A 24,586-nucleotide genomic window follows, 5' to 3' on the forward strand; every position below is an offset into this window, starting at 1 on the left:
GTTCACTGTCAGTTAAATCGTTTCACGTTCGGGACCGGAAAATCGGTTTAGATAATAATAATATTTTTTTTTTGGAAATTACCTTTAAATACTCCTAATCGTAATATTTCCTTCAAACGTACATAAATATCGAAGATGGAGAATATTGTGTCCCGCACCTACCCCACAAGGGAGTATGTTTTAAACAATGTTTTCAAGTAGTAGCTGAGCTATATGCGTGAATTATTTCAATAAATATTTTCAAGTAGTAGCTGAACTTTGGAATGGATTATTAAACAATTTTTTTAAGTAGTAGATGGGCAATAGGCTTGGATTTTTTTAAATAATTTTTTTCAAGTAACACCTGGGTTATAGGCTTGGATTTGTTAAACACATTTTTTTCAAATAGTAGTTGGGCTACAGGCGTAAATTTTATACATATTGTTAAAGTGGTAGCGGAGCAATGGGCCTGGATTTTTTAAATATTTTTTAAGTAATAGCTTGGAATTTTAATTTTTTTTCAAATAATAGCTGAACTATATAAGAGAATTTCTTAAACAATTATTTTTTATAATCTCTAACCTACGTGTCGCAATAAATTCCACTAGAGACTTCAACTCAATTTTAAAAAGAAACAACATTCAAAACAGCTTTATTTTCTTGGAATATTACAACAACACGAAAAACAACAACAACTACACACTTTCTTTTAATCTCATTTAATTCAATCTAAATAAAACCATCAACAAGGCGGTAGCCATTGAGACCACAGACAATGACAAACTAGCACTACCACTGGTGCGGAAGGAGCTCATCCATGTCATAATCGGTCCACGATTTGTTTTCAACCAATTATAATTATCCTGGATTCTGGACTTAACAACAGTCTCCAAATCACTATTCACATAGATACTATACTTAAGGGCGGTGACCAATTCCAAGAGCTTAGCTTCCTGATCACTATTCACCACATAGCTGGACATGCCACGTATGGCAGTATCCACAGGTTTGTTACTGTTTATGGCCAAACCATCATAGGCCTGATAGTTGGTTTGTAAAAATTCAATGGCAGCATCGAGACCCGCCTGACTACGGCTGTAGGCAGCACTAAGAATGTTTAAGCGTTCAGGACCGCGAAGTGAGTTACTGGTGTCAATGGAACTGCTGAAGAATTTCTGCAGGTGTTCCTTGCGTTCGGTACAGCCCAACGAGGAGATGAAGGAGTTGCGCAAAGCTTGATCATTGATCGACATTAGTTTGTTGAAAACATAATCAAATTCTTGGGCGGAGCCATCTTTAAGGCTGATACAATAGAATTGGGATTGGAGATTTGGTTCAATTGTCACACCACCCTGCAATTCCGTTTTGAATTTGCCATAGACATCGCCAAAGGCATTTTTGAGACCAGCCATATTAGCAAGGTGGATAACAATGTTGCGGGTAATTTTGTGATAATGTTGTTCACCGGAATCTTCATGGATGCCAAACTTCTCATAGACGGGTTCGATAATGTAGGCCAAATACTGTTTGAAATGTTCATATTCCTTGTCATCGATGAAGAAACGATTGAAGGTATCAAAGATAGCACGGGATGTGGCCCATGGAGCATATTCCTCTTCATTGGACAAATAGGTTAACATGTCCAAGAGAATGGAGTGTGACAAGCGATTGGAGATACTGAAACGATAGGCATCGTGAATGAGCTGGGCACGATTACGAGCATGGACACGGTAAGGACTATCGATAAGACCCTGAACAATCATCTTCCAATTTTGTTCGTCATAATTGATGCGATAGAAACCGGTGGATTGTTTATTCAAAATCAACCATTCATCTTTGCCCAATTTGGCATCCACTTTAATGCTGGGTACCTTGAGAAGATAATCACTGGCTTCGGTATTACGGAAATCGGATTTCGATTGACTGGCGTAATTAATGGGAATGTACCACAATTTATCGGATTTGGTATTTTCATTATTGTAGAATGCCTCTTGGCTAACGGTGAAGGATCCGTCTTCGTAATTACGTTTAACGGTGAGTAGAGGGTAGCCACCTTGTTGGGTCCATGAACCCATCATATCGGCAATGGTGGCGGGTATGGCGTAATTCTCCTCTTTGGCGGCAATTTGAATAGCATCGAAAAGAGCACTCTCCACAGCGGAGGTATATTGGCTGAAAAGGATGGGAAAATTGATTTGTAGAGGTAAGAAGTTGAACGGATCTTTGGTGTCCCCTTGTGGGACTACTTACTTGGCATCCAAATAGTTGTGAAGACCTCGTTTGAAAACAGGATCGGTTAAAGCATGATTCCACATGCTCAATACGGAACCAGCCTTAGCATAGGACACATCATCATAGAGGCTCGAAATTTCGGCTGGCGTTTGGACATAAGCGGACATTGGTCGGGGATTGTCGACACCTTGACTAACCAAAGCCGATTGATATTCGGCGGTGTGGAATTGCTGCCAAATACCCCATTCTGGGAAGGCCTACAAAAATAGAGTAGAAGGAAAAATAAAAATCGAGTACACCGACAAGGAAGTAAAAAAAATGTTTTTTTTGGATTTTTTTAAACAATTTTTTCAAGGTCTAAAAGAGGCGGGTATTTTTTAAACAATTTTTTGACATGGTCCAAAAGCCGCGTAGATTTTTGAAAGTAATTTTTCAAGGTCAAAAGTAGATGTGGATTTTTTGAATAATTTTTTCAAAGTCAAAAAGAGTGGTGGATTTTTTAATCTAGAGACTGAGATCCAGATTTTTTCAAACAAATATTTTTTCAGGACCTCACCAGGGGTATAGATTTTTTTACACAAAAAAAAAAAAAAATCCCGGACTATTATTCTACATACCTCATCGGCAGCCTTGTACGAGAACAAAGCGGCAAATCCTTCCTTCAACCACAAATAAGTCCACCATTGAATTGTCACATAATCACCAAACCATTGATGGGCAAGTTCATGAGCGATAATATTGGCCACATTCGTTTGAGTATTAACCGTTGAAATCTCCGGGTTATACAACAAGATATGTTCACCATATGTAGCCAAACCGAAATTTTCCATAGCACCACCCTTATCAGGTATGGCAGCTTGATCCAATTTTGGCAACATAAAGTCGACGCCGAAATATTCACCCAAACGTTGTGTAATCAACATACCCGCTACCAATCCGAATTCTTGTTCATTTTCCGAACCAGGACGTGAATATAAACGTTGTTTCAAGCCATTAAATACACCTTCTTTATATGTGTAATCCGAAATGATAAAGGCCACAATGTAGGTGGGCATATTGGGTGTGGTTTGGAAAACAGTTTTACCGGAACTAAAACAAAAAAGCTGGATATAAATATTTGTTTTGAATCTTTTAATAGAGTATTGAACTTACATGGTAGCTGTCTCATCAACAGGCATATTGGAAATTGCCGTATATTTAGGACTGTGATTGATAGTGACTCTGAAGGTGGCCCTCTTGCCGGGATCATCGTAACAGGGGAAGGCATGACGAGCATTGGTACTCTCGAATTGTGTAGCAGCCAGGGGTCTGTTAAGAAAGGAAATGTGAGAAATTTTACAATAAGTTCGAATAAAAACAAGTTAAAAAGTAGTTTAGTTTGGCCGGGACTGAAATTTTTATATTCTCCACCACGAGGTAACCGATAAACCCCTTTTTTCTATATCGAATATCCTAGGAGTATTAACAATGTATGTGCACAATTTTAAATCTCTATCGCACATATTACGATCCCTATGTTCCACTATAAAAGAGGTGTAGGAGGATGCAGAACCCTTCGTAAGGGGAACATAAAACAAAAGTTTCACGCCAGCGCGGGAGTAAAGCAAAACTATCCTCTTTCACCCTGTCAGAGAGAATAGGGATAACATAAGTCTCTCACGACAATACAAAGTCTTAAATTATTCGGAATTATATCTGTCTTCTACCTCACAATATAACCAAAAATGCAGTAAAATTTCGAAGAATTTGGAGAGACATGGACAGCGGGAACATAAATAAATTTTTGGCACCAATGATGCACAAAATATTCTGTGCCAACACCAACGCCGATCTTTGAAAGTCTAACGAGCCAGAAACCAATATAAATATCCATTAAACATTGAAAATAGAGATAAATTGACCACAATTTAAGAACAAATGTGCATAGCATAACGAGGATGCCTCTTAACAGGAATCTACAAGGATCACGAAATCGAGGTTGACCAGGAAACAATCGAAAATAATAATAATCTAAGAACTGTGACGAAATCCCCTCTGGAGGCTGTAATTTTGAACGCTTTCCCGTATATCCCCTACTTCTAGAGAAGCTCTTCTGTTTAAAGAAGAGGCTATCGCAACAGATGATCTTTTTATTTAAAGTATTTTCTCAATATCTTACGAGTAGTTGAAATAGGTGAGATCGTTCAGAATCGGACAGTAGCTCTGATAATTCAACACAAATAGTTGGTGTCTATGCTACACACACTAGCAGGGACAATTGTCTGAACTATGAAATAATATAATTCGATTTTCAAAGCTCTCTCGTATTTCCCCTATGTCTATAGAAGCATGGATGTTTAAAATAACATCTTTTGAAGTTTATTGCGATCGTGGAGCAAAGGAAACAACTGTCGACGAACAATAACTTTAACACTATGACGAACTCCCCTCTTGTGTCTGTAATTTTATCAGTTTTGAACGCTTTTCATATATCCTTTACTTCTAGAGAACCATTTATGTTTAAAGAAAATTCTTTCCAGAGGCTATCGCAAGCGATGATCTTTTTATTTAAAGTATTTTCTCAATATCTTATGAGTAGTAGAAATAGGTGAGATCGTTCAGAATCGGATTAAAGTACATAGTAGCTCTGATAATTCGATACAAATGGTTGGTGTCTATGATATAAACATTAGCAAGGACAATTGTCTGAACAACGAAATAATATGATTCGATTTTCAACGCTCTCCCGCATTTCCCCTATTTCTACAGAAGTGTGAATTTTTTTAAAGGAAATCTTTTGAAGTTTATTACGACTGCGGAACCCAGGAAACAATTGACGACGAACAATAACCTAAGAACTATGACGGACTCGCCTCTCGTGTCTGTAATTTTATCCGTTTTGTACGCTCTCCCATATATCGCCTACTTCTAGAGAAGAATTTCTGTTTAAAGGAAATACTTTCCAGAGGCTATCGCAGCAGATGATCTTTTTATTTAAAGTATTTTCTCAATATATTATGAGTAGTTGAAATAGGTGAGATCGTTCAGAATCGGATTAAAGTACATATTAGCTCAGATAATTCACCACCAATGTTTGGTGTCTATGCTACAAACATTATCAAGGATAATTGTCTGAACTTCGAAATAATATAATTCGATTTTCAACGCTCTCTCGTATTCCCCCTATTTCTATAGAAGCGTGGATCTCTTCTTATATCCGATTATTACAACCGTGGAACTAAATTTCCATAAATTATATTCATTCTAATCTTCAACCAATTATTTTCTCACTAGCCTTAAATTAGAGGAGCGTTTATTTATCGTATTAAATTATATTGTAGTACAGACAATTCACCGTTAATAGTTTGTTTTTACGCTTGTAAAACAGTGCCGTCTACCGATAGTACGATTCTGAACTTTCTCCAGTCTTAACCCTACTGCTGCGGAAGGTTTGTCAATGGTGTGAAGTAAAAAAATACTCACAGACTATCACAGTAGTGACTTTGTGTAAGTAGGGTAAATATGGGAGAGCGTTATAAACCGATTTATTTCGTAGGCCAGGCAATTCACCACTGATGATTCGTGTCTACGATATAAACACAAATAGAACCATCTATCGGTAATTGTCTGAGCATGGACGCAATTCCAATCAGTTTTTAACGACCTCCTATATTTCCCAACTTCTAGAGGAGTGGCGATCTCTTGAACAATAACCTCCAAAGGTTTATTGTGTTTAAAGATTATTTTCTCATACTACTATATAAGACATCTAGCGATAATTACAATGCAATTCCATTTCTAACTCGCTCCTACATGGGAAGATGCAAACAAATATTGACAATGGCGATGGTTTGTGGAAGCTCTATGCTCCCAATAGAAGAAGTAACTGGGGACAATGTCATCTCAAAACTACGTTTTGTCACATAGTGTAATTTTTTCAAGTTATCAATAGGCACTTGATTTTGTATTTATTTTCCCCCCAATATGACTGTTGAATAAAAGATCTACAGCGGAATGGTAGGGCTAAACCTAATATTTGTATAGATTACAACTAATTTTTTCTAACACTATAAGCTAATTTTAATTATACCATTTAACAGACTTTTATCGTTAGATCTATGGTTTTAACACTTCACACAGACACTTATCGAATAATAATTCTATAAATAATCCACACTATCACTAGAATTGATTTATTTCTCCATTTCATTCCACTCGATTCTATTTTTATGACCACACAACTTACCTCTGTTTACCATCGACATCTTTATAGGTGGTCATATAGAATCCGGCATTATCACTACGCAACTTGCCATAATAATCAACCGTTAATTTCAATTTAGTATCCTTGGCGAAGGGTGTTTCAACTTTTCGGGACAATGTCAAAAGTTCGCGACGTTCTTCGTAGGCAATATTTAGCACCTCATCTTCGCTACTACCGCTTTGTTGTACTGTTGCCCAATTGAATTCTAATTGGCGAGCATTTAAAACGATTTTATTGGTTTCGGCCAGAACGGTAATATCGATGGTTACAACACCGTTAAAATCACGAATACCCTCATCGACACGAGTGGTCAGAACGATATCATAATGTGAGGGTAATGTGTCATTCGGTAGGCGATAATTTAAATCCTCGCGTGGCGTTCCCGAAAGTACCGATTCTTCAATGGGCAAAAAAGTACGACGACTGGCGGAGTGTACTGATCCTGCCAGAGCAAGGATCGTAACGATTAAAGCTACAGCGGCATTCAAACGACAATTCATGTTGTTTGTTGGCCAACTCGCAACACGACTATGATCGCCGCCTCAGAAATGTAGAGCCTTTTAACACCTCGTCATATTCCAAAGATACCGAATAATTCTTAGTATTGACATGGCTGGCCATTATCAGGGCAATAAGATTTGCGTGTTACGATAGTCTCCGATAATGTGTTAACTTAATCAATTATTATTAGTATTGAAAACAAAAACAACAACAAATTTAGATTAGCAATCAGAATTGAACATTCCAAATGACTTTCCAATGTCGTATCGATATCCAATGATGACATATAAAATACAAGAAAAACAAAAACGTACGAAATCGTAGTCGTAACCATAACCGCAATTGATAGAGATACCAGAAACAAAAAAAAATGGCCCAGGTACTTCAAAAATAATCTAATAGTATGTGAGAAAAATGACAGAGGGTATATCAAAATGAAATCGAAGTAAAATTAATGTGACAAGTTCAAGCATTCGGAGGAAATTATTTTCGTATGACGATTTTATATATGACGATTCTTTAATTTTTCAAGATGTTCTAATAAATTCTTTTACCTGGGCGTTGTTAACGCAATCGCAGATTCATATATAGCACCCAAGATTAGAAAATTGTATTTTCATATCCAACAGGTTTTCAATGAGACGATAAGAAGATCTTCTATATAGCCCGTCTGGAAAAAAATATCTTTTGATCTTCCAAGAAAAGCTTCTAGAAGAAGAACTCATGATCTCTTAAGAATACATTCTTCTTTGGTTTTCAATACGAATAAATTCTGACCTTCTATGCGAGGACCATTTGGTTTCTATAAAATGACCATTCGTCTTAACTGACAGCATATCTATGGTAATGCAGAAACCGCTGGATGAGACAGCACGACAGCCATTCGCATAGGTTCCGAAGCCTGGACAATGAGTAGGGTGGTTTCGCTGCTGAAGGCAAGCAAGGATGTCAGCAACGGTAAATCGTACATGCCGATCTTACTTGTGTCACCAGTAGTTAAGACTCTTGAATCATTAAAAGCTATCCAGTTGCGTATAATCAGCATAGGTTCCGTAAGCAACACACCACAATAACTGACTTGCACGCCATCTACGCACATATAAGTCGAGGGCTAAACCAGATTCGGTCGTATCAAAAGCCTAAATGACCACTCTGTTTGAAGACATCGAGAATACTTCCCTCCGACTAAGTTTGAAACGTTGGATAATCAATTATATAAGTGGATCGTGGTGAGTTCTGTCGAACCTAAGGCTAGGAATCTCATGCCCTGGGTTCGAATAATAGCGAAGGAAAGTCTGGGCAATAGTTAAGACGCTCTGAAACACTGATAAGGATGATAGGACCTGAGACACATTTAACGATAAAACTAACTCATCTCTTTCCGCCAAGGAGGTACCACCACAGTTTACAATGAGTTATGTTGCAAGTGTCATTCGTAGCTGTAAGTCATCTAAAGCGTTGGTTAACTGACATTATATCTATGGTAATGCTAAAACAGCTGGATGAGACAGTTTCACAGCCACTCACATAGTTTCCTATGCCTTGGACAATAGATAGGGTGGCCCTCTGCCGTAGTAAAGAAAGGATGCAGGAAAAAGTGAATCTTACAGGCCGATCTCACTATAAGTCGAGGACTAAAACAGATTCGATCTATTTTTGGATTTATGCCGGTCTTGTAGCAAATGAGTGATATGTGAAAGGTAGAACGCCGATTTAGCAGCCTTCTTCCATGCGAAGAATATTAATACATATTCGGCCACATTATTCACCACATAAACTGCGAAGATGAAACTGCAATTTATTGTATTGCCCGAGGGGCACTAACTATTCCAAATTTCTCTGGGTCACATTTGATGGCATGATAATTAGCGTTCGCGCAAACTATAGCTGAAAAGTAGGATCAAAGTCCTCAAACCGGTTGACGGCAGCCCTCTTATGAAGCGATAGGTCGATCTGTGGCCAGCTATGTGATGGCAGTGACGAATACTTGTGGACCACCACCACGAGGAGACGAAGATCCTTTCCTTAGATCAGTAATATGCTTTCGTTGCAGTACAGGTGGATAGAACTCTCCCAACTAGGCGTGTCAGAAAGGATTTGCATGATCTATAGAGAAACGTCCAATGTGTTATAAATAGAAACCTCCAGATGGAGATACCTATCGAGCAGATCTGAATAGAACTCACACTGATGCAGGTCCTAAATGAATACCCAGGGAATACCGTTTTGAAGCGCACACACTACCCCAGAAAAATGTCAGCAGTCTATGATAGCTACTCTTTGGTTATAGGTGTCAGCTTCTCATTATCCATCCTGGATAAGCACTGGAGTCTGTGCTTCCTCTGAAGCCCCCTTTAATCGGGTAATACAAGCATATGTAAATAAGTTTCCAGCCTTTAAGGGTGGTATTTCGACTACCGTAGTATCAAAATTGTCAATTTTATCCGGTGCTCTGACAGCAAATCACAGAACAAAAACATGGACCTACGTGGTTCGTATCTAGGCTACAGGCAGGGGGCGACAGCGCCCCCTGACATCAAATGTCTGAATTAATATGATTGTGTCTGTAATAACGATCATAGGGTTGCATCTGAAATTCACCACACATGGTTCGTATCTAGGCTACAAGCAGGGAGGGCGACAGCGCCCCTGACATCAAATGTCTGTATTAATATGTAATATACAATTTTGAACACGTGCCCCTATTTATCCCTCTGTGGCCCAACATTATTAGAAAAATATAAAGCCAGTTTGGTTTTGAGATAGTTAAGGGGTACACCATTTTACTTCGTTTAGAAAATGCAGCTTAAACTTTCTGATAAGCACCCTAGGGTTAGGTTGTCTATCTTCAGGGTACGAAACTACAAACCTTTTCTTGGCGAGTGTTTGCACTCCGAAATTAATCAGTCGCCAAGTCAATCCTAAGGATCATTGCCTCATTGTCCCTTCCACAGGCCCCGCTGACAGTACCTGATATCATACTTGATTCCTAGTAGAAAGTACAAGGCTTCCCAACTAGGAAACTGCAAACCTATTTATTACTGATTAATTTAGGAGTGCAAACACTCGCCAAATCAATCCTAAGGATTCTAAGGATCATTGCCTCAGTGACCCTTCACCAGGCCTCGCTGACGACAGTACCTGATATCATACTTGATATGAATTTTAGATGTTAAAATAGAGGACTTTTTAACGCTTGTCTTCAATCATTAGTGTATTTGTCCTTTATCCTTAGGGGATTTGTCTTCCATCTGATAATAATTTTTCCTCTATCCTAAGAGGAATTGGCCTCATCCTTAGAAGTTTTGTTGTCCTCTAGCCATAGAGGATTTGTCTTCAATACTTAGAGGATGTCTTATCAATCCCTATAGGATCAGAATAGAGGACAGATCCTATAGGGATTGATAACACATCCTCAGAATTAGTCATCTATCATTAAAGGACTTATCCTCTATTCTTAGATGATTTGTCCTCAATCCTTCGAGAACATGTCATCTAATCTTAATCTATCCTGTCATCTATCCTTAATGGTTGTCCTTTATCTACAGATGGATTGTACTCTGTAAAAAGCAGACATAAGCTCTATCAATAAAGGTCTAGCATATAAAATATATCTTTCTATATATTGCAGATTGGTCTTCTATACATATTAGACTTCAATTCAAGACATTGGCGAAGTTAAAGAGTCGTCAAGAAAATAATAACTCCCATCCCTGATCCTCATTATTTTTTCTGGGTTATTGCAATTAAGTTTGCTCTCATTACGATGGTGAAAGCGTTCTCCATTTTACTCAATTACAGACACACACATATATACATTCTTGCTAAGGAAGATTGCACCATACTCCTTCTTCATACACGCAACTCTTATACTAACTGTTATACACACTCTCTCTCCAATAGTATACGCATTCGATTATCTTATCAAAATGCGGTGTGGTGGTGGTGCTGGCGCTGTCACATTGTTGTCATTGTATTTTCGGATCACTTATCATCATCGACGTTCAATGAGAGCCTTGTCGCTTCGATTTGTTTTCCCTCGAATTCCGAATGTTTAGTTGATTTTTATTTTTCGTATTGAACGGTTGTGGAACGATCGACGTGTCGTCAAACGGGGACGTGAACATATTTTCTTAGAGTTGATAATGACACGGTCAAATAAAATATTTCTTCTAAATAAAAAATGGAAATTTCTTCTATTGTATATTTGCCTAATTTTACCCACAACAACAGTATTCGGGGTTGTGGGTCAAGAGGCTGGCGTTGATGATAATTCATTGGTAACACAAAGAACGGCGGCGGAGGAGGAGGCCGAGGAGGTGACAACATTTTCATTACCATCATCAGTACCACCAGCAAGCACAAGAGATCGCTCATTACGCCTGCCTAATTCAACATTTCCTTTGGAATATAATCTCCACATTGTTACCAACATCCATGTGGGTGGTCTGTATTTCACGGGTAATGCCACCATTGACATTGAGATACGCGAGACCACCGATGAAATAGTTCTGCATGCAAAAAATCTCAGCAACTTTGTTATAACTGCCACCGATTTGGATAGTGATGATATGCTGCGTGACCTTACCTATACGCTGGACACACGTCGTCATTTCCTCATCATCCATGGCCAGGAATATTATCAAATCTTTGAAGTTGGCAAGAAATATCGTTTGGAAATACTCTACGATGGCACCATGAATGAAGATCATTTGGGCCTGTATTGGTTGGCCTACCGTGATGCCGGAAATCAGGTCATGTAAGTAAAGGGAATTATTCATTGGTTTTTTGTTTGGTTTTGGGGGCAAATAAATTATGAGTCAGAGGATTAGTAGGAGGAAACTTTCATAAAACAAAATGTCAAAATTCGGCGGAATTTTTTCTGATTTTTCTTGGTATTGAAAAAACACACAGACATCGGAACCCTATGAATAATCTCTGTCAAGTCTGGCCACCACCACCACCATCACTGATAAGGAGATAAACACTTGAAATCAATGTGTCGTCATCACAAGTTCACAACAAAAACAAACAAACAAAAAGTAATAATAAATAATAATAAAAATCATTAAAACAAAAACAAACTATTGGAACCCCTCTACAAAGAATTGGGGGAAAATAAATGTTGCTACGTTGTCATGGAGTACTATGCACTTTGTCGCCGTCGTTGACGTCGCTGATAATCTTTTGCCAATAATAATTCGAATCGAAAGTTGTATTAAATAATATTTTTTTATAGTAGTTGTCGTAGTAGCGGTGATATTGTTATCTCCGGCATGATAGGGCTTCATGTGTGAGAGGTAAACAAAACAAACAAATGTATGCAACCTTTGGGCGGGACGCAACGTTTTAAATATGTGTGGCTAAATAAAATAGTGCATTTGTAAACCAAAAGGAATTCATTATAATATCGTGTGAAGTCATACCTGAAAAAGATAGCAGTCTATTTTTGATTTTTCAATATTAAAATTTTCGAAAAAACTAATCAGTTGTACTTGTGGTACAAATACTAAATTTTTCCTATGGTATAGATATTTTTTTATAACTGAATAAAATTATAGGAATTTGAAACGACAATAATTAATTTTTCTTTGATGGATAATATATTGACCTAGTCGATAAGTCGATATACGTGTTAAAATGACAATACTATAAATGTACTTGATCGGCGTAAATGTGATCGGTTACTTCGTGATGTCCATAAAATCACTAAACATTATGGGAATGACTTTATTACTTTTATGGCTTGTGGCAGAAGATTTGTTCCATAAGACGAGTTTAAAACAGATTTTTAGGGGCGTCGGTCTTGTGCGCAGTTCTTCCACTTGATCTTTCCATCGTTTGCGTGGTCTTCCCCTTCTGCGTGAACCATCAGTTAGCTCCATTTTATATGACCTAGTCAAGGTAGTCGCTGCAGCTCGATCCGTCTGACTATGTCGATGTCCGAAAATAGATGGTTCATTCGGCCGCGATATTAACCAAGAGCTGTCTCATCTGGTTGCGCAAATACCAATGCTTCAGATTCACACAACAGCACGGATAGCGTCTTGTAAAAGTTTGGTATGGCGAGAGGCGGCCTTGTTTTTGAATAGCTTACTCAGACCATATTAGCATCTGTTGGCCAATACTACTTTTCTCTGGATTTGAAAGCTGAGGTTTAGTATTGTTTATGGCGGTACCGAGGTATATAAAATCGTTCAATACCTGGAAGCTGTAGTTTTCAAGTTCCACAGTTGGCGCGTTGATACCATCAGCTTGGTCTTCGACGTCATCAGCGCACATTTGCATCTCGTATGACCTTTTCCAGCTGGATGTTAAAAAGTTATAACGAGTGGTTTTGTCTAAGGCTGAAGTAAGCTCAGTCGCAGCCAGGATCAACTCAAGGACCCACACACCTTAAGTTAAAAACACGAGTGGTAAAAGTTAAATTCTTTATTGTAATACTTCTGTGTTTAGATAGAGAGTAACATGCGGGAAGCAGTCGGCTCGGGTTGGAGTAGTCGGCTCGGGTTGATGTAGTCGGCTCGGGTTGATGTAGTCGACTCGGGTTGGAGTAGTCGGCTCGGGTTGATGTAGTCGACTCGGGTTGATGTTGTCGGCTCGGGTTGATGTAGTCGACTCGGGTTGAAGTATTTGGCTCGGGTTGAAGTAGTCGGCTCGGGTTGAAGTAGTCGGCTCGGGTTGTAGTAGTCGACTCGGGTTGATGTAGTCGGTGGCGCCCTTCGTTCAAACTCCTTCTGAAACTAGAAGAGTTATACAGAAGCGAACGAGTCGCGGAAGCGAACGAATCGCAGGAAGCGAACGAATCGCAGGTTGCTTAAATGTAGGTATTCTAGTATTATATTAATAAGGTGGTATGAAATGTAGCGGTTACGTTACAAAGTTTACACGACGAACTAAGCGCTCCGATAGGCCCTTCCGACTTTAAAAAACAGATTTTTAGGGGCGTCGGTCTTGTGCGCAGTTCTTCCACTTGATCTTTCCATCGTTTGCGTGGCCTTCCCCTTCTGCGTGAACCATCAGTTAGCTCCATTTTATATGACCTAGTCAAGGTAGTCGCTGCAGCTCGATCCGTCTGACTATGTCGATGTCCGAAAATAGATGGTTCATTCGGCCGCGATATTAACCAAGAGCTGTCTCATCTGGTTGCGCAAATACCAATGCTTCAGATTCACACAACAGCACGGATAGCGTCTTGTAAAAGTTTGGTATGGCGAGAGGCGGCCTTGTTTTTGAATAGCTTACTCAGACCATATTAGCATCTGTTGGCCAATACTACTTTTCTCTGGATTTGAAAGCTGAGGTTTAGTATTGTTTATGGCGGTACCGAGGTATATAAAATCGTTCAATACCTGGAAGCTGTAGTTTTCAAGTTCCACAGTTGGCGCGTTGATACCATCAGCTTGGTCTTCGACGTCATCAGCGCACATTTGCATCTCGTATGACCTTTTCCAGCTGGATGTTAAAAAGTTATAACGAGTGGTTTTGTCTAAGGCTGAAGTAAGCTCAGTCGCAGCCAGGATCAACTCAAGGACCCACACACCTTAAGTTAAAAACACGAGTGGTAAAAGTTAAATTCTTTATTGTAATACTTCTGTGTTTAGATAGAGAGTAACATGCGGGAAGCAGTCGGCTCGGGTTGATGTAGTCGGCTCGGGTTGAAGCAGTCGGCTCGGGTTGGAGTAGTCGGCTCGGGTTGATGTAGTCGACTCGGGTTGATGTTGTCGGCTCGGGTTGATGTAGTCGGCTCGGGTTGATGTAGTCGACTCGGGTTGAAGTATTTGGCTCGGGTTGAAGTAGTCGGCTCGGGTTGAAGTAGTCGGCTCGGGTTGTAGTAGTCGACTCGGGTTGATGTAGTCGGTGGCGCCCTTCGTTCAAACTCCTTCTGAAACTAGAAGAGTTATACAGAAGCGAACGAGTCGCGGAAGCGAACGAGTCGCGGAAGCGAACGAATCGCAGGAAGCGAACGAATCGCAGGTTGCTTAAATGTAGGTATTCTAGTATTATATTAATAAGGTGGTATGAAATGTAGCGGTTACGTTACAAAGTTTACACGACGAACTAAGCGCTCCGATAGGCCCTTCCGACTTTAAAAACTTTAACTGTTATTCTGCATAGTTGTATTAATTTTGCAGTACTGCGGATTTATAGTCGACGAATAGGTGGAATATGTCGATGTATTTTTCGTAGGTCTTTTCCAGGATTGGGCGCAGTGTGAAAATCAGGTCTATGGTGGATAACAAAAAAATTCAGGACTTTATTCTGACTCTTGTACATCTCGAATTGGTCACGTTTTTCTAGTTCTTTCTTCTTTTTTGAAAATACAAACCAATATCGACCATAATTAAAATTTAGGTACCATTTAGTACGTATTTCCAAAACTACCTCCATATCTCAACACTACACTATCTAACTCAGTCCGTAATAGAAATATAGATCTATATCAAATTTTATACCATTTATAACCTTTTTTACTCCTGTTGTACTTATTTCCAAAACTAATTCCATATTTCCTAGTTCGACCTCTATAAGTTCACACAAATCGAAATTTTAACAAATTTATTACCATTTATTATACACATTAACATAAACTTCCATATGTGCCCATCTCAATAATCCAATAGAAATTCTATTTCCTAATTTCAGGATTCCAGCCATATCGGTTCATCCAAATTGAAATTGTTCCAAATAAGAACAAATTTCCAAAACGTCATCCATACCCCAATCCTACACACCAACAATAATATTAATACCAAATTTCCAACAGTAATCCTAATTCCCAATTTCAGGACTCCAGCTCTATCGGTTCACCTAAATCTAAATTATATCAAATTTCCAAATCTTATTCCAAATTTCAGTGGGTTCACTCAAATGAAAATTATACTAAATATAGTACCATTTAGTACTTTTCGTAGACATAAGTACATATTTTCAAAACTGCATGTCCCAATCCTACACTCAGACGGTAATTTTAATTTCAGGATTCCGGCTACATCCGTTCGTCCAAATTTAAATTGTACCAAATTTAGAACTGTTTGGTAATTTGCGTATGCATGATCACACATTTCCAAAACCACCTCCTTATATCGATACTACTTCTCAACTTTAATTAGCATTCCAAATTTAGAGTTTTTAGCTCTATCCTACGAAATTATGCCAAAAGTAGTAAATTTTAGTACTTTTAAGATACTTATAGTTCGAATTTCCATTGGTATATCTATCCTACTCTCCATCAGTGACCCTCATTCCAAATATAAGTGTTCTGGCTCTACCGGTTCACCAAATACAAGTACTACCATAGTTATGGTACTTTTCGTGCCGTTCTAGTTCGAATTTCCAAAAAGCCATCCTTTTCTGACACCTCACTCAAAATTTCAAGATTCTCGATTCAGCCGTTTTATCTGGGCGTTGATGAATCATCAGCCAGTCAATCACTTGCTGTTTTATTAAATAGATATCCGACGAACATTTATAGATGTTGCAATCCCAGTGACAAATTTAATATATATTCCACCTTATGGGGACTATGTAAAAACATAGACCTCTATTGCAATTTTTCTGTGTAGAAGATTTCTACTCACCACAAATCCGGAATGCATAAACGTCGTCACTTGCATTTTCTACCGAAGTGGCTGTAATTTTGCACTCAATATAAGTCCTTGTATTTTATATTACCCCAATGTAAAATTCCTCTATATTTTATCCTCCTCAACAAGATGGAGAGAATATTAGGATTTGATCTCAGGGTTACACCTGAAATTCTCCACAATATGGTTCGTAACAATGTCACGTACATGACAGCCCCCTCGGACGGCAATTGGTTGAACTAATATACAATATGACACCATTTTGAACACAAGACCACATTTATCCTACTTTGGCACAAAATTGTTAGGAAAATGTGAAGCCATGCCAAAATCAGAAACTATATAAAGCCAGTTCTATTTTGACATAATTGAGACTAAGACTTTTACTTCGTTTAGGAAATGCGGCTAATACTTCCCATTTGGAGGCTATTGCAAAACAGTAGTCCTATATTCAAAACAAAAAGTATATTCGAACGAAGGTATATACTCTTCGATTTGTTCAGAATTAATAAAAACTAATCATAACAGCAGTAGTCGCTGACATTATTATCCGATAAGTCAATAGCAGTAGTATGATGCGTGATAGCACTTGACATACATCATGTGGTAATAACATAATTATGATTCAAAAAATTCCATTAATCATTTTCGTAAAAATTTCGCGCAAAATTGATGTTTTTTCATTCCGATTGCAATATCGATACAATTCGCAGCAGACCACAAAAATTTAAATCGTCATAGAAAATTCGACATTTAAAACGATCACTGGGTTACATTTGTAACTCATCAAAGGATTGTGTCTGCGATAACGATAACAGGGTTGAATCTGAAATTTACCACACATGGTTTGTATCTTAACACCCTAAACAGACAAGACAGCGCTACCTGATGGCATTTGTCTGGACTAATATGTAGTATGGACACGTGCCCGTATTTATCCTACTTTGTCACAACATTATTAGGAAAATGTGAAGATATGCCAAAATCCGAATATATTGACATTAGCGGTAAGAAGACTTCTACTTCATTTGGGAAAATGCGGCTAGAACGTTCCAACATCATTTGGGGGCTATTTCCAATTTTAAGACTACATTGTAAACAAGAAGGACTTCGTTGTAATATACTTTCAGAATTTTTCAATATAAATAAAAGCTAAATAATCCCTGACGGAAATTTTCAGATATATTTTTCAGCCAGTTCTATGTTGACATAATTGAGAGGAAGACTTTTACTTCGTCGACATACCTCATAAGATTAAATATTTAAGACAGTGCTCTGAAATTGTCAACGTTTGTGATTTGTTATTCAGATTTTGTGATCGTCGGGGAGTCCATTCGTTCATCATATCTTTGTCATGTTGTTTAGGCTAGCTGCTTTTGCAGATTTTCTGGGAGTTTTCTATTATCTTTTTATAAAGATTTCGCCATTTTATCCTATTATCATATTCGTAAAAATTATTTATGTGGAATTAAACTACAAAATTGTTCTTTTCTTTTCCCTTGCAGTTATCAAGCGGCGACTCAGTTCGAACCCACTAGTGCAAGACTTGCACTTCCCTGCTATGATGAACCCGCATTTAAAGCCAACTTTACAATACGGATAACTCACAGCAACAAATATTCGGCCATTTCAAATATGCCCATGAAAGAAGTGATTCATCACAAGTAAGATATCACTTCTATCTCTCTCTCTTTCTATTTAAAAGTAACTAAAATAAATTAACTCTATTTCCAGTGACAGTGATTTATCGACAACGATCTTTTATCCAACACCACCGATATCCACCTATTTAGTGGCATTTGTTGTATCAAATTTCGGTTATATCTCCAAGCGACAGGGTCATGTCACGCAACGTGTTTTTACGCCGACAATGTCGAAAAATAAAGGCGAACATCAGTTGGAATTTGCCATACGCACAGTGGCTGCCATCGAAGAGTATTTGGGTGTTGATTACTCGCTGGATAAATTGGATCATGTGGCATTGAATAAAAACTATGGTGCGGCAATGGAAAATTGGGGTCTCATCACATATCGAGAAGATTTTCTACTCTATACGGAAAATGATTTGAGGCATCGTTTTCGTGATACCATAACAATTGTTCATGAAATTGTCCATCAGTGGTTTGGTAATTTGGTATCACCGGAATGGTGGTCCTACGCCTGGTTAAATGAAGGATTTGCCACATACTTTTCACATGTCATTATTAATTTGGTAAGTAGGCGAGGTTGGGAGGAAGATTATTTATTAATGTTTATATTTGTATGTTTTGTAGCTTCACCCGGAATTTAAACCATTGGAATATTTCATAATGGACACTGCCTACAGGGCTTATAGCTATCACAAATATAGTGCACGCTGGCGTGCCATGACTCATTATGTGGAAGAAGAAAAGGAAATTGTGGATATTTTCGATTTAATCGGTTATCAAAAAGGTATTTATTATATTATGTGGGTATATTTATATATATAGAGTTTAAGGGGGACCTCACCACTATCGGTTTTCAAAACATTATATATTTTGGTCTCTGAACATCACTGTTTTTTATATTTTTTTATTGCGACTATTACAAGATATTGACCCTTTGTGAGCGAGGTACCAGACGGCGTCGACCGATGGATCCCACATTCGGACTTTATATTCATTCACCACAGTACAGTATCGGTGAGATGTAATGGGTGCAGGCCCGGTTGCGAGATTACAGCGAAAGGGATTACGTTGCCTCGTGCTGCGACAGTGCAATCTCCAGCGAGTCTTCGTCTACGGCGTCATCTGATTCGTCGGAGTACGGAATTCCACCGCAGTCTCCTCACCGCACGTTGCTGTCCCCACCCCTGACAGTGCATCGTTTCTGCAATTTAATTGCAAGGAAACCAAGCTCAATGAAAATTTTAGCCTACAGGGGAAGGATCGCACCAGAAGTGGAGACCTATCATTCCTTACGCACCACTCTCTTCAATACAGGCCTATTTCGCTTGAGCTTGACTCTAGTGACCCATACATGGAATGTATGGGGATAGCAGTTAAATGTGGTACTGCCGATGGAGAGGTGCTTAACGTGTATATACCGCCGATTATTAGCTGTGAACCGCGTTATTTGCCCAACATTCGTTTTCTAGTGGATGGCAATAACCGTCTGGTGCTAGGGGATTTCAATGCCCACCATGAGTTGTGGCATTCCTCCACGGTAAATGAGGATGCCCTCACCAGAATAAGGGGAGAGTGTCACAGTTCGCCAGACATAAACATTGTGCCACCAGGTCTGATAAATGGCACCAACTGGCAGCCCGTCATTTCTCTTGGCACAGACCGCCCGATTTCGTCATCTCTGAACGCCGCACTTTCCTTAACCATAGGAAAGCCAACTGGCAAGGATTCAGAGAGTTCACCAACCAGCGCTTCAGAGAACTTTCCATTGCTTCTAATGTACGGGTAGCAGAAAAAATTCCGAGGCATCTTTACAGCTGCAGATTTATACGTGCTGGTCGAATTCCCGAAATGATACCTAATTTCCCAGCAGAAGCAGTTGGCCTAGCAAATGAGCATGATGAGCTACGTCGATCTAAACCAGCAGATCCTAGGGTCAGGGAACTTACGTTGGAGGCAGAAGAGGAATAAATGGTTGGAGCACCTGAAGAGTTGCAACATTGGTACCGGAGTAAGTAAACTGTGTGCAACGGTTAAGTCGCTTGAGCCCTGGTAAGAAGGATGATAGGACATCAGTCACATTTAACGACGAAACTGTGACTGATCCGAAGAGATGCGCAAGTTATTTTAACCGACAGTTTGTCGAGCAACCCGAGAGCGACAGGGCGAAGAGAAGAGTACTTCGTCGTGTAAGATCTCTTCCAGCTGAGGAGGTACCACCACAGTTCATGATGGGTGCTGTTGCATGTGTCATCCATAACGCGAAGTCATCCAAAGCGTTGGGCCCTGACGAAATACCAATGTGTATGCTAAAGCAGCTGAACGAGCCAGGATAGCCACCCACTTCGCCCCCGAAGCCTGGACAAGCAGGGTGGCCCCGCTACTGAAGCCGGGCAAGGATATCAGCAAAGGTGAATCGTACAGACCGATTTCACTTTTGTTGCCAGTAACGAAGACCCTTGAGGCATTACTCCTCCCCAGTATTAGAGAAAGCTATCCAGTTGGGGTTTATCAACATGGATTCCGTAAGCAACACAGTACAACAACAGCGGACTTAACCAAAACCGGCCGTGCGATAGAACAGTGTTGGTAGCGCTTGGCCTATCAAAAGCCTTTGATACTGTCAACCATGTCACGAGGACATTGAGAGCACTTCCCTCCGGCCGAGTTTGAAACGTAGGATAATCAACTATATGTGTGAACGCCAGTCGTACGTGGAGTTCCGGAACCAGAAGTCCAAACCTCGTCAAATTAGCAACCTTCTTTACAGCGAGGAATATGAATATATCCGCCACGAAGTCGACAGCCACATTATTCACCACATGGACTGCGGAGATGGAAATGCCGTTGAATGTGCAGGTCGAGGGGCATACAATTCCGACCACCAACTACCCCAAAATACTCGGGGTCACATTCGACAGTATGTTTAAATCGCCCGCGCAAACCGCAGCTATCTGTGATAAGTTGAAAAGTAGGAACAAGGTCCTCAAGTCGCTTGCGGCCAGCACTCGGGGCGCAGATAAAGAAACCTCGTGTCAGGAAGGATCTGCATGATCTAGAGAGAGAGAGAGTGGTTCAACGTTACAAAAGGGAGCCTCTAGATCATGTTGCCTATCGAGCAGGTCTGAATAGCATTCATACTGATGCAGTAGCCGCAGCGCTGAACGGAAACAGATTGAATGCATAGCAGCTGAAGAACGTCAGCTGTCCAGACAAACCAGAGTAGTTTTGGCCATACTACGTTCAGGATGGTGCAGTCATCTCAATTCGTATTGCAGCCAGTGGAAGTAGTTGCATTTCTCAATTTGGAGGCAGAACCAGATGGGATTTAAACAGGAAAAAATATATTCATATAAATTGCTACAACAACAACAACTTTCCTAACCAAGTGTTCGTTTTTCAACTCCACAGCCATCTACAGAAGACTCCCGATTATCACCAACGGCCCTACTTTTATATCTGCTGGTGGCAGGCTGTCAAACCGATACCGGCTTATTCAATTGTCATCGCAATAATATTTTTTAGTGTAGATTGTGCCCGAAAACGGGTATCGACAACTTTTGGGCGTAACATAGGGAGGTACCAAAAGGAGTGGACCGATGAGTCCCATCTTCGGTATTGATCTATGTCTGTTAAAAATATTACTATGTTCAAAATATTACTATATACAATCTTATGGGCTCATTCATGCTAGTACCTTATAATGGGGTACGTGGGGTATAAAACCTATATTTCGATGAGGCACATTGTTATCGTAACAAAGTTTAAAGCTGAGGGTAACCCTTTCTATGCTCCACCTTTATATTTTAACATGTCCCCCTCTTTTTTCTTTTCATCTTCCAGCTGCCTGTGTAATAAAAATGTTCCATCACGCCTTCGGCCAGCAGACATTCCTGCGCGGCATTCAACAGTATTTAAGAAAATAGTAAGTCCGAATCGACAATCTCATTGAGATGATGATGATGGTCACAAAACAATTAATCTGAAAAAGTTTTTACCCTTCATGTTCACGTCAAGTCAGTATTCGGTGGCTAATGAAATGGACTTGTTTGGATGTTTACAAAATGCCCTGGAACAAGATGAGGCATCGGCAGGCAAAACATGGGTCCCCTTAGTGCCAGAGATAATGTATTCGTGGACACACAGTAAACAAGTTCCGATTATAAAAGTGATAAGGAACTATGAGAATAACACAATAACCTTGGTGCAACAGCAACGTTCTCCGTATGCAGAAAACCTATGGATTCCATTGAATTTTGCCTCGAAGTCAGATCATGATTTTGAAAATACAGCTGCGGATTATTTTATGCCGCCGGTGGCGAAACAGGAGTTAAATGTTTCCCAGCTGGGGATACAATTGGAACCGAATGATTGGTTGATTGTTAATAAGCAGCAAAGTGGGTTTTATCATGTCCTATACGATGATGAGAATTTGCGGAGAATTGCCAAGGCATTGCAGGACAATCATTTGGATATTCACCCCATTAACCGGGCAGATATTTTCTATTGCCTGCAACCGCTGTTGGATCACAATGAAGTGGAAAATGTCGATGTCATATTTGAGTTACTTAGCTACCTCAGCCATGAAGAGGATTTACTAGTGTGGAATTTTGTCCAAGCCACCGTGGAACTGTTCGAACGTCATTTGGATAATACCGCTTCGCATGAACACTACAAACAATTTGTACGATATTTGGTGAGGCCGATCTATTTGAAATATTTTCCCTCGATACATGAGGCCCGTCAGGCGTTGAGTGAAAAAACCGGTTCCGAACATACATCCCGCCAGAATCTGCTGAAAATGGCCTGCCATGTTGATCTTACCGAGTGTCTGGATTATGCACGACAATTAGCATTCGATTATATTTTCGAACAAATTGCATTTGTCTCCTCGAAGGAAGACTACTATGTGGTCACCGGAGATGTTCTCTGTTATGGCCTGAAATATCTAAGCGATGATGAGTTTAAAAATGTCGTTGGTGTCCTTGAGGCCACAAATCGTGATACGATGTTTTTCGATGATATCATTATTGCATTACGCTGTACCCAAAATCCATCGCATATTCGACAATATTTGGATATGATTATTGGGGTAAATGCCAGCAACTTTATTATCAATCCAAATGATTCGGCCTTGAATGTCAAGCGGTTGTCCCGAGCCAATGGTCGATCACGTTCCATTATACGTCAATATATTGCCAATAATTATAAGATTCTTATGGAATATCCTTACTTTACGGAAATTTTCAATATTATGGCGGAATATGTACCCAGTACACATAGTCATCAGGTATGTTTACGGCAGATTTTTTATATATTTACACATCTTCAAAATTTTTCCTTTTTCTCTTGCTTATAGTTCCGTTCATTCCATGAGTTAATATCCCGAGAGCTGAAATTATTCTCGCAAACAGTGGAATACAATGCCCCGCTAATAGAACCCAATTCCAAAGATGTTGGAAAACAAATCAAAATGACCGAAACATTTTTGGATAAATTCGAACCTGACATCTATAATTGGCTGTCGAAAAATCAGCGACCCATATATGCCGCCTCGGTGGCACCAAATCGAAATAGTGCGGCGCCAAATCGTTTTGGTCCTGCGCTACGTTTAGCCGGAAATCTCTATAGAAAATTATTTAAAAATACAAATTAAGTTTGCAAATAAGTTTATCCCCACCCTATAATCCCTAACAATGCATTTTTGTGTGTGTATATGTAAAAAAAATATAAAAATAATTTTTTCAAAATATATAAAATGTGTTTTCGTTGTTTAAAAAATATTCCCAAAAATCTACGCATTTTTTTGGGGGTTAAAAAATATATTAAAAAATTGTATATATGTATTGAAAATATGAAATAAAACCTTAGAATTTTCTCTAAATATTTCTGTAAAATTTATAAAAATCGGTTAAGTAGTCGCTGAGTTAGCTGCGGGTGAAATAATTTACATTATTCAGCTTAATATTATTTAAGCGCCTCAAAATATGCAACAAAATTCGTTATTTCTAAATTACTCCTTTATTTTCATGTATGACGGCAACTCTGGCAATGACATGTAAATCGCGCCATCTAGTGAAATACATGACCCCAATCCGGCCAGCAAAAACTGAATAGTCCCAAATCTTACATGTCGTAAAATAATTAAAATCGTTTTTTTCATACAATTTAAGACAAATTTCTTACCGATTCGAATGGCATCGTAAGGAGAACTTTTAAACGCTTGCTTTAAAAAAATAATTTTGTAAATATTTTTTTTGGAATTGACCCAAAAAATTGATGTTTATTTTAGCCTCCAAGAAATCGAAAGAAACATATATTTTTATGCTGTAATTATACCAAAAATTATTTGAATGATATTTTGCAGTATATAAAGGTATATAGGTCCGTAACGACCC

At 39.0% G+C, this 24,586-nt stretch overlaps 2 protein-coding genes across 2 annotated transcripts; one reads left to right on the forward strand and one right to left on the reverse strand.

The window, feature by feature from the left end:
* Positions 1-698: 698 nt before the first annotated feature.
* LOC133321677 (aminopeptidase N-like) lies at positions 699-2,057 on the reverse strand. The gene has a single exon (XM_061530759.1). It carries the CDS (start codon positions 2,055-2,057, stop codon positions 699-701), a length of 1,359 nt encoding a protein of 452 aa, XP_061386743.1.
* A 9,443-nt stretch (positions 2,058-11,500) lies between these two features.
* Positions 11,501-23,844, forward strand: LOC133321678 (aminopeptidase N). The gene is made up of 7 exons (XM_061530760.1): positions 11,501-11,714; positions 18,048-18,206; positions 18,277-18,754; positions 18,816-18,975; positions 22,032-22,113; positions 22,206-23,478; positions 23,548-23,844. Exons 1-7 carry the CDS (start codon positions 11,527-11,529, stop codon positions 23,842-23,844), a joined length of 2,637 nt encoding a protein of 878 aa, XP_061386744.1. The 5' UTR covers positions 11,501-11,526.
* Positions 23,845-24,586: the final 742 nt, after the last annotated feature.

This window comes from Musca vetustissima, unplaced genomic scaffold (genome assembly GCF_032173495.1).
Source record: "Musca vetustissima isolate MV318-11 ecotype Yass unplaced genomic scaffold, APGP_CSIRO_Mvet_v1 utg6577, whole genome shotgun sequence".
NCBI lineage: Eukaryota > Metazoa > Arthropoda > Insecta > Diptera > Muscidae > Musca > Musca vetustissima.